The 15656-nt window shown below is 47.5% G+C and overlaps 1 protein-coding gene across 6 annotated transcripts in view; it reads right to left on the bottom strand.

The window, feature by feature from the left end:
* tfeb (transcription factor EB) overlaps nucleotides 1-15656 on the bottom strand; it is a 120542-nt gene that overhangs the window by 22163 nt on the left and 82723 nt on the right. For all 6 annotated transcript variants that reach the window (XM_072563940.1, XM_072563939.1, XM_072563937.1 and 3 more), the window contains 2 exons: nucleotides 13628-13885; nucleotides 13304-13399 (listed from right to left, as the gene is read on the bottom strand). In XM_072563940.1, the coding sequence (XP_072420041.1) occupies nucleotides 13304-13399; nucleotides 13628-13885 (354 nt within the window). The remainder of the gene's footprint in view (nucleotides 1-13303; nucleotides 13400-13627; nucleotides 13886-15656) is intronic.

Raw genomic sequence — 15656 nt, 5'->3', positions numbered from 1 at the left:
AATCTCAGGATTGCTACCGGTGCCACAAGCTAGTGAGGCTAGGAAAAGAGAGCGAGTGCAGATGAACATGTGGCTGCAGAGCTGGTACAGGAGGAAGGGATTCAGATAGATGGATCATTGGGATAGTTCTGGGGAAAGAGGGACCTGTACAAGGAGAACAGGTTGCACTTGAACTGGAGGGGCACCAATATCCTGGGTGGGAGGTTTGCAAGAACTCTTTCGAGGGGTTTAAACCAGTTTGGCAGGGGTGTGGGAACCAGAGCTATAGATGTGAATATGGAGTAGCTCGTGAACAGCCAGATACAGGGTACAGAGAGTCTGTGAGAAGGGATAGACAGTTGACAGGGCAAAAGTGCAGTCAGGGTGATGGGTTGAAGTGTCTGCTTTAATGCAAGTATCAGGAATAAGGATGATGAACTTAGAGCATGGATCAGTACTTGGAACTATGATGATTTGGAGATGCCGGTGTTGGACTGGGGTGTACAAAGTTAAAGCTCACATATAACCAGGTTATAGTCCAACAGGTTTAATTGGAAGCACTAGCTTTCAGAGCATTGATAACCACCTGATGAACCAGCAGCGCTTCCAATTAAACCTGTTGGACTAGAACCTGGTGTTGTGTGAGTATTAACTTGGAACTATGATGTGCTGACCATTATGGAGGCTTGGATATCACAGGGGCAGGAATGTTTGTCCGATGTACCGGGGTTTAGATGTTTCGAAAGGAATGGATAGGGGGTAAGTAAAAGAGATGGGGGAGTGACATTGCTCATCGGGGATAGTAGCACAGTTGCAGAAAGGGAGGCCGTCGAGGAGGGTTTGACAAGAGTCAGTATGGGTGGAAGTCAGAAACAGCAAAGGAACAGTCACTTTCTTGGGAGTTTTCTACAGCCTCCCCCCGCCTCCCCCCCCCCCCCCCCTCACCGCATAGCAACAGGGACGTGGGGCAGGAGATTGGGAGGAAGGTTTTGGAAAGGTACAGAAGTAACAGGGATTTTGTCATGGGTGACTTCAACTTCACTGATATTGATTGGAATCACCTTAGTTGAAGTAATTTGGATGGAGCGGTTTTTGTCAGGTGTATCCAGGAAGGATTCCTGACTCAATATGTAGATAGGCCGAATAGAGGGGGGGCCATATTGGATTTGGAGCTTAGCAAAGAAGCAGGTCAGGTGTCAGATCTCTCAGTGGGAGAGCATTTTGGTGATAGTGATCACAACACTCTGACCTTTATATAGTCATGAAGAGAGATAGCAGCAGACGGTATGGAAAAGTATTTAATTGAGGGTGGGGGGGAGGAATTACAATGTTATTAGGCAAGTACTGGGGCACCTAAATTGGGAACAGATATTCTCAGGGAAACATAGAAATGAGGAAGTTGTTTTGGAAGCACTTACTGTGAGTGCTGGACAGGTTTGTCCCACTGAGGCAAGGAAGGGATAGTAGAGTGAAGGAACCTTGGGTGATGACAAGGGGAAAGTGAGGACTGCAGATGCTGAAGATCAGAGCTGAAAATGCATTGCTGGAAAAGCACAGCAGGTCAGGCAGCATCCAAGGAGCAGGAGAATCGATGTTTCGGGCATAAGCCCTTCTTCAGGAATGAGGAAAGTGTGTCCAGCAGGCTAAGATAAAAGGTAGGGAGGAGAGACTTTGGGGAGGGGTGTTGGAAATGCGACAGGTGGAAGGAAGTCAAGGTGAGAGTGATAGGCCAGAGTGGGGGTGGGGGCGGAGAGGTCAGGAAGAAGATTGCAGGTTAGGAAGGCGGTGCTGAGTTCGAGGGATTTGACTGAGACAAGGTGGGGGGGGGGGGGGGGAATGAGGAAACTGGAGAAATCAGAGTTCATCCCTTGTGGTTGGAGGGTTCCTAGGTGGAAGATGAGGCGCTCTTCCTCCAACCGTTGTGTTGCTATAGTCTGACAATGGAGGAGTCATTATATATTAATGATCTGGATGAAGGGGCTGGGGGCATTCTAGCGAAGTTTGCCGATGATACGAAGTTAGGTGGACAGGCAGGTAGTACTGAGGAAGTGGGGAGGCTACAGAAGGATCTAGACAGTTTGGGAGAGTGGTCCAGGAAATGGCTGATGGAATTCAACGTAAACAAATGCGAGGTCTTGCACTTTGGCAAAAAGAATAAAAGCACAGACTACTTTCTAAACGGTGAGAAAATCCGTAAAGCCAAAGTACAAAGGGATCTGGGAGTGCTAGTCGAGGATTCTCTAAAGGTCAACATGCAGGTTGAGTCTGTGATTAAGAAAGTGAATGCAAAGTTGTCACTTATCTCAAGGGGGTTGGAATATAAAAGCACCGTTGTGCTACTGAGACTTTATAAAGCTCTGGTTAGGCCCCATTTGGAGTACTGTGTCCAGTTTTGGTCCCCACACCTCAGGAAGGACATACTGGCACTGGAGCGTGTCCAGCGGAGATTCACACGGATGATCCCTGGAATGACAGGTCTAGCATATGAGGAACGGCTGAGGATACTGGGATTGTATTCATTGGAGTTTAGAAGATTAAGGGGAGACTTAATAGAGACGTACAAGATAATACATGGCTTGGAAAGGGTGGATGCTAGGAAATTGTTTCCGTTAGGTGAGGAGACTAGGACCCGTGGACACAGCCTTAGAATTAGAGGGGGTAAATTCAGAACAGAAATGCGGAGACATTTCTTCAGCCAGAGAGTGGTGGGCCTGTGGAATTCATTGCCGCAGAGTGCAGTGGAGGCCGGGACGCTAAATGTCTTCAAGGCAGAGATTGATAGATTCTTGTTGTCTTGGGGAATTAAGGGCTACGGGGAGAATGCGGGTAAGTGGAGTTGAAGTGCCCATCAGCCATGATTGAATGGCGGAGTGGACTCGATGGGCCGAATGGCCTTACTTCCACTCCTATGTCTTATGGTCTTATGGAGTCCAAGGACCTGCATGTCATTGGTGGAGTGGGAGGGGGAGTTGAAGTGTTGAGCCACAGGGTGGTTGGGTTGGTTGGTCCGGGTGTCCCAGAGGTGTTCTCTGAAACGTTCCGCCTGTCTCCCCAATATAGAGGAGGCCACATCGGGTGCAGCGAATGCAGTAAATGATGCGTGTGGAGGTGCAGGTGAATTTGTGGTGGATATGGAAGGATCCTTTGGGGCCTTGGAGGGAAGTAAGGGGGGAGATGTGGGCGCAAGTTTTGCATTTCTTGCGGTTGCAGGGGAAGGTGCCGGGAGTGGAGGTTGGATTGGTAGGGGGGTGTGGACCTGACGAGGGAGTCACGGAGGGAGTGGTCTTTTCGGAACGCTGATAGGGTAGGGAGGGAAATATATCCCTGGTGGTGGGGTCCGTTTGGAGATGGCGGAAATGACGGCATATGATACGATGTACATGGAGGTTGGTGGGGTGGTAGGTGAGGACCAGTGGGGTTCTGTCCTGGTGGCGATTGGAGGGGCGGGGCCCAAGGGCAGAGGAGCGGGAAGTGGAGGAGATGCGGTGGAGGGCATCGTCGATCATATCTGGGGGGAAATTGCGGTCTTTGAGGCCCACTGAAGATGTTACCTAGTAGGGTAATGAAACATCTGGAAATGAACCTTCTAGGTCAGCGAGTAAACCTATATCCAATTTTCTTGGGTTTGGGATGCCTTCCTTGGTAAATCAGATCTTCATTAGTTTGAATATCCAACAGAAACACAGCACCTTCAGAGCAGCATCGTGGCTCAGTGGTCAGCACTGCTGCCTCACAGCGCCAGGGGCCCAGGTTTGATTCCGCCTTTGTGTGATTGTCTGTGAGGAGTTTGCACATCCTCCCAGTGTCTGTCTGGATCCCCTCTGGGTATTCCAGTTTACTCCCACAACATGCAGGTTAGGTGGATTGGCCATGCTAAATTGCCCAGTGTCCGGGGATAGGTGCATTAACCATGGAAAATAAAGGGACAGAGTTGGGTCTAGATGGGATGCTCTTAAAAGGACAGTATGGACTCAATGGACCGAGTGGCTGTAGGGGTTCTATTGTTCTTTGCGCATGTTCTATGTTCAGTTAGATCACACTGACATTCATCAGGACACCGCTGCTTTGTAATCCTTAACAGACTCTTCTTTTTAAATCGACCTGCTCAGAGATGTTATTACACACTGTGGGGCAGGTAGGATTTGAACCCAGGCCTCCTTGCTCAGACAAAGGGACATTACAAAAGCCGTCTTGTATCCCTTTCTATCCTGGGCAAACAAAACTGTGTCAAACTGAGCTTGCTCGATCCACAGTCAGTGCCCGCTATCCTCATAGCTCTCGCCTTCCTGATTCATTCTGGGGATTCAACTTTTCCAACAACGACAAACATTCTGCTTCAGGGAAAGGCAGCCCAGAGTGCTGTGCACTTTCACCCATGTTTGGGAAAGAGGAACATCCAGGTCTGTGGAAAAGACTCTTGCTTCTGGAAAACGCTTCTTAGAGACATCATAAACTCAGAAACATGTCAATTCCTGCGCTGTGTGGCACTCTCTGTTCTCTGGTTAACTATAATTCACAGTCTGCCCAGCGTGAGAGTGGGTCCATGGCTGAGAGCTGGCACAGTCATCAAGTCATGACGAGGTGAAAACCTACAGGGGCCAGGGATAACCCCTCAATAACAGGCTCTGAGCCAGGCTTGAGTGCTCAGGTCCAGCTGTTCTGCCCAGGATTCTCCCACAGACTCAACCATGTCAGGGAAGGACAGGGAGCCAGTTCCACCTGGTGCTTGGACTCTAGGTCAACGAGTCCGAACAGAGCGATTTCTCGAGTCAGTGATCTGCAAAATGTCCCCTCAGCTGTTTTTTTTTCTTAAAAGCACAAATCTCCAAGGTGAGCTCCGATCACATGCTTTCTGACCCAGTTAGCTATTTGTTAAAGTGAATAAAATGGTTTAGTGTCTCTAAACTCAGAAAACACATTCAAAATTGCTCAGGAATGGAATGGATCATCAGGTTTTGCACTGCTCACAGAGATACTCCCAGAGAAGGAAGGAAGTGTCCACTCTCCTCTCTGACTGATGACCGCTGTGATCCCTCTGAGGAATAGCCGCTCTCAAAAAGCATTAAAAACGGAAATTGCTGCAAAAGCTCAATTATTACAATCCTGCATTCATCTCCACTTCACCTTCTCCATCTCTATCAATCCCACTGCCCTCTCTCCTCCCAGCACTGACCCTCCGACAGTGCGGCATTCCCTCAGCACTCACCCTCCAAAGGTGCCCACTCTCTCAGCACTGACCCTCCGACAGTGTGGCGCTCCATCAGCACTGAACACCCAACACTGCCCACTCCCTCAGCACTGACCTCTGATAGTGCCCACTCCCTCAGCACTGACCCTCTGACAATGCCCACACCCTCAGGACTGACACTCTGCCAGTGCAGCGCTCCCTCAGGCTGACCCTCCGACAGTGCCCACTCCCTCAGCACTCACACTCCGACAGTGCGGCATTCCCTCAGCACTCACCCTCCAAAGGTGCCCACTCCCTCAGCACTCACCCTCCAACAGTGCCCATTCCCTCAGCACTCACCCTCTGACCGTGCAGCACTCTCTCAGCACTGACCCTCCGACAGTGTGGCGCTCCATCAGCACTGACCCTCTGACAATGCCCACACCCTCAGGACTGACCCTCCGACAGTGCCCATTCCCTCAGCACTGACCCTCCGACAGTGCAGCACTCCCTCAGTACTGACCCTCAAACAGTGCGGTGCTCCCTCAGCACTGACCCTCAAACAGTGCCCATTCCCTCAGCACTCACACTCCGACAGTAAGGTCCTTCAACAGCACTGACTCTCCAAAAGTGCAGCACTCCCTCAGCACTGACCCTCTGACAGTGCCCATTCCCTCAGCACTGACCCTCCAACAATGTAGCACTCCCTCAGGAATGGGGTAGGTCAGCCTGGATGATGTATTTAAGTCTCTGGAGGGAAACCTGCAGACACACCTTGCTGACTCAGCGATAAGACCACTATTCACTGAGTTATGACTGACACCTCAGTGAATAGATAAAGATAAGAATAAAAATAGAATCCTCGGTCAGCTATTGTGAAGCCTACTGAAAACAATGATGTAATCACGTCTGTTATTTCAAGCTGGGACAAACTGATAAGTGTGTCACTCTGCTTTGAGACAGTTACACACAAGGGTGCATTCTCCTGTCATTACAGAATGCCTCACGATACACATGTGCTTCCCATTAATTAGACCCCACTCTGCCTGTAGTCCAGCTCCAAGCAGCATACAACAACACTCAGACACATCTGCTTTTCAAACATCTCAAAGGAACACAGCTTTTGTTATCTCTTCACCAACACTAGGAGATTTAATCCGGGGTTTTAACAGCATGGAAAACTGCACTGCAGAGACAGCAACAGTGAACCAAGGCAATTTTGTGAACATCTGAAAACCAACTGGTCAAATAGACCAATGGAGGGTGAGATATAGAACGGGAAAGAGGCAGAGACAAAGACAGAGGCAGCTCTGGACACAATAAACACTCAAACTCATCAGAGAGAGACCAAGATAGGAAGAGTTACAGAAAGACACAAAGTGTGTGTGTATGTGTGAGAGAGAGACACACACAGACAGAAACAGAGAAAGAGAGACAGACAGATCCAAAGTGAAATGGTTAAAAAAGGGTGTAGAGATAAAGAGACAGAGGCAAGAGCTTAAGTCACTATCAAAACCTTCAGGAGAGGAAGAGAAAATCTGAAACCCATCAGTGCAAAATCTCATCTCCACTCAAGGAAAGTGTGCAGTGCTTGTTGAGTATACAGTAACCCATAACACTGGAAGGAAGTCCCAAAAATCAAAGTTCAGGAGAAATCTCTGACAGCATTTGCCAGTGACTGTCATTAGATTGTCTCAATCCAGTAGCTGCCTCCTGTGCACCCCACCCCCCACCCCTCCACCCCCCCCCCCCCGCCCCAGTACAGCAATGACCTTACCTCCTGGAACTCGGGAGAGTTTACAATCCCAAGGACAGCAGCAGTTCTGCTTTGATCCTTCATGCGCTCATTGTCTTCCGAGACCGGCATTACTGTGAGACTACACCAACACCGAGCATTCTAACTGATTATAGACTTAACAGCCATGTAGGTTTGTTCAAACCTTTCACATAAATTGTACGACCTTTTGAGCTTTCACTTATTAATTCAGTCTATTCTCTCTCACTAGCTACCTGATGAAGGAGCAGTGCTCCAAGAGCTAGTGCTTCCAAATAAACCTGTTAGACTATAACCTGGTGTTGTGTGATTTTTAACTTTATCCATCCCAGTCCAACCCCAGCCCCTCCACAACTGAGCGGAACAAGAGAGAACTTTAACCTTTCCTCGTCCACCTCACTCTTGGACTTTCAGCTCTTTGGTGGCTGAGCAGAAACAGCACAATGTTGTTTTTAGTTTGTTCCCAGCAACTTGAAGACTAACTTCTGGAAGCAACAAGGTTAATGTTTACATCAGAGGCTCTGAAACAAACAGCTGAGATTATGCACGTCCCCTGTTTGCAGCTGGTCAGAGATTGCACTGGGTTGGTGGTGTTAGAAGTGAGGAATGTGTAAGAATCACCTTCCTTTTCCCTCAACAAGCCATAAATAAGTCATCCCAAACCCAATCTTGCCGTATATGTGCTGAGACACCTCACTCAGAATCCTCCATCATTTAGAGGGAAGGGTTTCCATCAGATTAGGGAATTCCCCCCAGCCTCCTGTGTTGCAATGTTCCTTGTTCCTACAGAAATGTACCATGAGTCAGCAAATCTGGAATTTTGACTCAATTTTGCACCTCCCGTTGTTTGATATCTACAGTGGAAAGTGTAATACATCCACAGTCTGTTCATGGCGCGAGTCAATCGCAGCCCTTGTGGTATGTCAGTCTGGGTAGACTTTCAGAGGGGCTAAGTCTTCACATCAAAAGTCCTCAATGACTCTGGAAGGGGCCTTCAGAATTTCACAACCATACAGTGAGAGCATTGGCCTCAATATAAACACATCCAGCCAGTGAATTTATTCATTAGTAATTTCTGGTGGACAGGCTCAATGATGGCACCCTCTCTCTGATAGTACAACTGTCCCATGGCGAGTCCTCAGTCAGTCCCTAACTTCCGGCCATACACTTCACTAAATGTTGCACCATCACATTTAGCAGTTTGATCTCAAAGTGTGCTGTCAGTCACTATAGTCATAGAGTCATAGAGATGTAAAGCACGGAAACAGACCCTTTGGTCCAACCCGTCCATGGCGACCAGTTATCCCAACCCAATCTCGTCCCACCTGCCAGCACCCGGCCCATATCCCTCCAAACCCTTCCTATTCATATACCCATCCAAATGCCTCTTAAATGTTGCAATTGTACCAGCCTCCACCACATCCTCTGGCAGCTCATTCCATACACGTACCACCCTCTGTGTGAAAAAGTTGCCCCTGAGGTCTCTTTTATATCTTTCCCCTCTCACCCTAAACCTATGCCCTCTAGTTCTGGACTTCCCCACCCCAGGGAAAAGACTTTGTCTATTTATCCTATGTATGCCCCTCATAAGTTTATAAACCTCTATAAGGTCACCCCGCAGCCTCCGACGCTCCAAGGAAAACAGCCCCAGCCTGTTCAGCCTCTCCCTATAGCTCAAATCCTCCAACCCTGGCAACATTCTTGTAAATCTTTTCTGAACCCTTTCAAGTTTCACAACGTCTTCCCGATAGGAAGGAGACCAGAATTGCACGCAATATTCCAACAGTGGCCTAACCAATGTCCTGTACAGCTGCAACATGACCTCCCAACTCCTGTACTCAATACTCTGACCAATAAAGGAAAGCATACCAAACGCCTTCTTCACTATCCTATCTACCTGCGACTCCACTTTCAAGGAGCGATGAACCTGTACTCCAAGGTCTCTTTGTTCAGCAACACTCCCTAGGACCTTACCATTAAGTATATAAGTCCTGCTAAGATTTGTTTTCCCAAAAATGCAGCATCTCGCATTTTCTGAATTAAACTCCATCTGCCACTTCTCAGCCCATTGGCCCATCTGGTCCAGATCCTGTTGTAATCTGAGGTGACCCTCTTAGCTGTCCACTACACCTCCAATTTTGTGTCATCTGCAAACTTACTAACTGTACCTCTTATGCTCACATCCAAATCATTTATGTAAATATCAAAAAGTAGAGGACCCAGCATCGATCCTTGTGGCACTCCACTGGTCACAGGCCTCCAGTCTGAAAAACAATCCTCCACCACCACCCTCTGTATTCTACCTTTGAGCCAGTTCTGTATCCATTTGGCGAGTTCTCCCTGTATTCAGTGAGATCTAATCTTGCTAATCAGTCTCCCATGGGGAACCTTGTCGAACGCCTTACTGAAGTCCATGTAGATCACATCTACTGCTCTGCCCTCATCAATCCTCTTCGCTACTTCCTCAAAAAACTCAATCAAGTTTGTGAGACATGATTTCCCACGCACAAAGCCATGTTGACTATCCCTAATCAGTCCTTGCCTTTCCAAATACATGTATATCCTGTCCCTCAGGATTCCCTCCAACAACTTGCCCACCACCAATGTCAGGCTCACTGGTCTATAGTTCCCTGGCTTGTCCTTACCACCCTTTTTAAACAATGTCACCATGTTTGCCAACCTCCAGTCTTCTGGCACCTCACCTGTGATTATCGATGATAGAAATATGTCAGCAAGAGGCCCAGCAATCACTTCCCTCGCTTCCCACAGCGTTCTCGCGTGTACAGTCTAATCTCCTCAATGGGTTTTCCAACATACCTCAAAGCCAGGAGTTGTTAACTGAACTGTGATGAGCTTTTACTTTTATTCCCTTTATTTATGAATTCTGGCATTGATTTAGGCACATTAGTATGGCGACTTATCAAACTTTTTGATGTATTGTCTTTGTAAAAATACACGTGATAATAAATTGCTATGCTATTCTATTCTGAACCAGAAACAAAGGATTTCTGCAACAACTGAATCAGCACTTTCCCTGCACCGTGTCCAATTCATTGATCCAGTTTGTCTTCCAGTCTGCATCAGCTCATTGATATCATTGGATTGGGTTGAGAAAGTGACCAGTCTGTGCTATTAACATCATCAAAGGTTATTGGGGAAGATGAGTTTGGGGAGTGGGATGGGTGCCCAAGTTGGAATGTGGAGTTAAGACCACTATTTTATTGGACAGCAGAGCCAGTTTGAGGGGCTAAATGGCCTCCTCCTGCTCCTAATTCAAATGTTTGCATGTAAGAGGGTACTTTATAGAGATTGTAGGGAGTCCAAAAATGACACCAGTCTTCCCAGTGTGCACCAGATGTGACTGTCTTCTTTCATGGTGGAATAATGGCTAATGAGCCTGGCACCAGGGATGTTGTGGATTGGCCAAGGCAAGCAATATACAACTGGTTGTCATCAGCATACATCTGAAGGTAGGAAAGGTCTTCAATGGACGGACAATAAATGTCAGCCTGGTCAGTGACACCCTCATCCCACAAACAAACAGCAATGAGCAGCCATTGCTGCAGATACTTGGGCTGCCATTTGCTGAGTGAGTGGTCAGTCACACAGAGCACGGTTACGGAGTCTCTGAGAGATGGGAGTGGAAGGTGACTGTGCACTGCAATCACCAATACACACACACAGTGTGCTTCATGGAAAATGTAACAGTGAACCCACAAGGAAGGCAATCTTCCTAGCCATCTCATCATGGCATCCAACTCCTTTCATAAATTTTGATCAATTTATTTTGGCAGCGATGTGAACCTCAGACAATTGTAACAAGTGTTGGCTGGTACGAGCTGGTCAGTTTAACACTGTGAATCTGTCTCATACTGACAGGGAGAACAGCACTTGGCTGTGCTATGGGTGATCCCTCTCATTCTCTGGGACAATTTCTTTAGTTTTGTGCTGACAACATGGCTGCTTAAACAGGTGACATTTTCTCAAAATAGGTCCATCCTGTTTACAACAAACGTAAACAATTCCTCCTGCTGCAATTATTCCCAAGTCATAACCATACATCTCCGACAGTGCGGACTTTCTGACCGAGGGCTAACGTGAGGCCAGTGGAAATGGGGTGCTTCTGCTGGGACATTGAGGGACATGGGCTTTTCAGCCCCTGTTGGCACTGTGGCTGATCGTATACTCTCAAACTCTCCCTCTGACCAACCACATGCCTGCCATCATAGGGCATTAGGACCTTTCTGATATGAAACCACAGGGTCCTATGAAATGCTCTGTTTCCATTTGTGGACTAACCTAAGCTGATCGCAATGCCAGGCCTGATCTGTCCAGTCTCTGCTGGCCTCACAGTTGGTAAAATCCCAGTTATTGAGCCACCAAGTCTGCACTGGTTCAGTGGGTATTACTCTTGCCAGTGTCTGTGCCAATGAGTCTCGTTTCAGGGACAGGAGGATCATAGCTGACACTCACAGTGCAGTACTAAAGGAGTGCCATACCATTAAAGGGGCCAGTCTGAAGATGAGGTCTCTTCACAGGATGAGAAAGAACCAAGAAGGCCAATGTTATATGTGTTGTAATGCCAGCCATTACAAACTTGAAATTGGGGTAACTTGCTGCCAACTTCTTTATAATGAGGTTCGCGGCCCACAATGGTAGAAGTAAACCATGAGTAGTCTTAATGAGAAAATGCTTTGTCTTAAACAAGGTGCTACTTATTGCATGATAGTAATCTCAACCTTTCTCCACCCAAGTCCTTAGGTGGATTGGCCATAGTGTCCAGGGATATGCAGGCTCGGTGGATTAGCCATGGGGAATGCAGGGTAACAGGAGTAGGGTAGAGGGGTGGGTCTGGGTGGGATGCTTTTCAGACAGTCAGTGTGGACCGAATAGCACACTGTAGGAGTGCTATGATTTTATGATTTTATGACGTTATCAGATTGGTTGAAGCTTAACACAGTCTCCAATGTTAACCCTTTCAGAACTGTTACCTTATACCACAATCAGGGGTCTTAAATATTGTTAATAAACCTATTCACGTGTATTGGGATTCCTATCTGGAGCAGGTGGAACTTGAAGCCAGGTTTTCCAGTCCAGAGGTAGGGACAGTGCCTTAGTGGACGTGTTAACCCAGTTGTTGTTGGGCAGCATGGTGGCTCAGTGGTTTGCACTGTGGCCTCACAGCTCCAGGGTCCCAGATTCGATTCCAGCCTCAGGCAGCTGGCTGTATCGAGTTTGCATGTTCTCCCCGTGTCTGCGTGGGTTTCCTCTGAATGCTCCGGTTTCCTCCCACAGTCCAAAGCTGTGCAGGTCAGGTAGATTGGTCATGCTAAATTGCCCGTAGTGTCCAGGGGTGTGTAGGTCAGGTGCATTAGTCAGGGGTAAATGTAGAGTAATAGGACATGGGAATGGGTCTGGGTCGGTTACCCTTCGAAGGGGTCGGTGCAGACTTGTTGAGCTGAAGGAGCTGTTTCCACACTGTAGGGATTCTATGATTCTATGAAAAAGTATTTCATTGGCTGTAAAGCACTTTAGGATGTCCCAAGGATGTGTATTCTGAATGTGACATGGCTGTGAGGACTATCAGTGCCCTTCTAGGCCTCCCTATTCCTTAGAATGTCTGTGAGTGTTGTAAGCTTGGTCTTTCTCAGAGACACAACCCCACCTGATGCTGCTGGAATTGATGGTGCAGTCCCAAGCCTCCAGGCTGAGAGTTACCCACTTTCAGACGTGAGAAAAAGCCAAGACCATCAAGTGGCTGCTCAGCACAAATGCTGGGCTCCATCTACCCAAAATCCGAGCTCAGACAACAGCGGAAATCAATGACTGAAACTGCAGTGTACGTGTGTCTTCGTATATGAAACACTCATTGCTGATCACCTGAAATAGCATATTCATGAAACTGTAACCGACCACAACCAGAGAAAGAATCAATGAGGAATTGATATTCCAACCCCAAAAATATGAAATGGGAAGTGTAGACTGTAATTAGTCTCCACCTGGCCTGTGGAGGGGCCCAGTCACCAATTTTCAACATGACTTTCACTATCTGAACACTAAACCATTGGATGGCTCAATTACCCACAACAGAGCCAACGGGAGTTCAATGCCAAGTGAAATTAAAGAATTGATCAATAAGAAGCATAACAGATAATGAGCAGGTTATTGAAACACAATTTATGACAAAAAACGGCTTGGCAGAAGCAATTTCCACTCAGTCATACCATCGTCTTAGAATATTTCTCAATAATCCAATCAGCATTCCTGGTTTGGCAATACACCTTCCGATGCAGAGAATAAACATTCTTCTCTGCAAGATATTCTTCCGAAGACCAACCTCACAGTTCTGCATCAGAGCAACGGATAAGATATGAGGTACTTACAGTGTTCGGTGCCTGGACAGCAGGGTCAGTGAATCCCAGAATGTCGTCATTATAGCTGGACTCAAGGCTAATTATATCATCGATTACATCATCTATCTAGGAACAGAAAGGGCAGTTAACAAGGCAGTGAGTGGACTGCAGAGTATCGCTACCCCAATGATAACACACCAAACAAATACCAGAGCCATAGACACTTGTCTAAACCACATTTATGAAGGTACAATGACGTGTAGGATGGCAATGGGCCATGGGAGAATGGATAAGCCTCATGAATTTGGATTTCTCATTAATTGGCAAAACCCTTGGACACCAAATGGTCAATACCTCTCGTACTGGATTCGAGCCAATGTTGAGCATGGCCATTGGGCTGTTGGGAGCACTGTTTCCAGTCGAACTGGACATCACATGATCATTCCTCAGACCAGGGGAGACCGCTGAAGGTTGGACAGGGTGGGAGTGTCCCATCGGCAGGGGTTGAGCAGCATACTTGTTCCCTAATGTAGTGGAGAGGTACTGCTTCACCTGCTGCCGCTGTGATTGCTGGATGTGATACTTTGTGGGATTCTCCAGGTGAGTCTCGACCTGCAAGAGGAAGGATATTTGTCAGTACCTTACAAAACAATATCAGTAATGGTCCTGAAATAGCAATACAGTACAACATTCCCTCCGCACTGACCCTCCGACAGTGCGGCACTCCCTCCGCACTGACCCTCCGACAGTGCGGCACTCCCTCCGCACTGACCCTCCGACAGTGCGGCACTCCCTCCGCACTGACCCTCCGACAGTGCGGCACTCCCTCCGCACTGACCCTCCGACAGTGCGGCACTCCCTCCGCACTGACCTTCCTAAAGTGCGGCACTCCCTTAGTACTGTCCCTCTGACAGTGCAGCACTCCCTCAGCATGACAGGTTTGATCGCATTCTGACGCAAGTGCATGCAGTTACAGCTAGTAACAGAGAAACGCAGAGAGTGAGAATGGCCAAGGGGCCTAGATGGGAATGGCCGAGGGGCCCAGAGTGGGAATGGGCCAAAGTGAGAATGGCCCAGAGTGGGAATGGCAACTGTTTCGGAACCAGTGGTGCCCAGTCAGAGCAAAGCACATAGAATGTTACAGCGCAGTACAGACTCTTCGGTCATCAATGTTGCACCAACCTGTGGAACCAATCTGAAGCCCATCTAATCTAGATTATTCCATTCTTGTCCATACGCCTATCCAATGACCATTTATATGCCCTTAAAGTTGGTGAATCTACTACCGTTGCAAGCAGTGCATTCCACACCTCTACTACTCTCTGAGTAAAGAAACTACCTCTAACATCGGCCCAAATCTAACACCCCTCAATTTAAAGCTATGTCCCCTTGTGCTAGCCATCACCATCCGAGGAAAAAGGCTCTCCCTGTCCACCCTATCTAACCCTCTGATTATCATATAATTCTCAATTAAGTCACCTCTCAACCTTCTTCTCTCTAACAAAAACAGCTCCAAGTCCCTCAGTCTTTCCTCATAAGACCTCCCTTCCATACCAGGCAACATCCTAGTAAATCTCCTCTGAACCCTTTCCACATCCTTCCTATAATGCAGTGACCAGAACTATACACAATACTCCAAGCATGGCCTCACCAGAGCTTTGTACAGCTGTAGTATGACCTCCTGGTTCCAAAACTCAATCCCTCTATTAGTAAAAGCTAACACACCATATGCCTTCTTAACAACCCTGTCAACCTGGGTGGCAACTTTCAGGGATCTATGCACATGGACACAGAGATCTCTCTGCTCATCTAACGACCAAGAATCTTACCATTAGCCCAGTATTCTGAATTCCTGTTACTCCTTACAAAGTGAATCACCTCACACTTTTCTCCATTAAACTCTATTTGCCACCTCTCAGCCCAGCTCTGCAGCTTATCTATGTCCCTCTGTAACCTACAACATCCTTCCACACTATTCACAACTCTACCGACCTTAGTGTCATCTGCAGATTTACCAACCCATCCTTCCACGCCCTCATCCAGGTCATTTATAAAACCGACAAACAGCAGTGGACCCAAAACAAATCCTTGTGAGACCCCACTAGCAACTGAATTCCAGGATGAATATTTCTCATCAACCATCACCATCTGTCTTCTTTCAGCTTGTCAATTTCTGATCCAAACCACTAAATCGCCCACAATCCCATGCCTTGGTATTTTGTGCAATAGCCTACCGTGGGGAACCTTATCAAATGCCTTACTGAAATCCATATACACCACATCAACTGCTTACATTCAAGAAGTCAATAAGGTTTGTGAGGCACATATACCCTTCACAAAACCATGTTGACTGTCCTTAATCAACTTATTCCTCGCTAGATGA

This window comes from Chiloscyllium punctatum, chromosome 45 (assembly GCF_047496795.1).
Source record: "Chiloscyllium punctatum isolate Juve2018m chromosome 45, sChiPun1.3, whole genome shotgun sequence".
NCBI lineage: Eukaryota > Metazoa > Chordata > Chondrichthyes > Orectolobiformes > Hemiscylliidae > Chiloscyllium > Chiloscyllium punctatum.
Note: the sequence above shows the minus strand (reverse complement) of the source record. Positions and strands in the feature narration are given on the sequence as shown.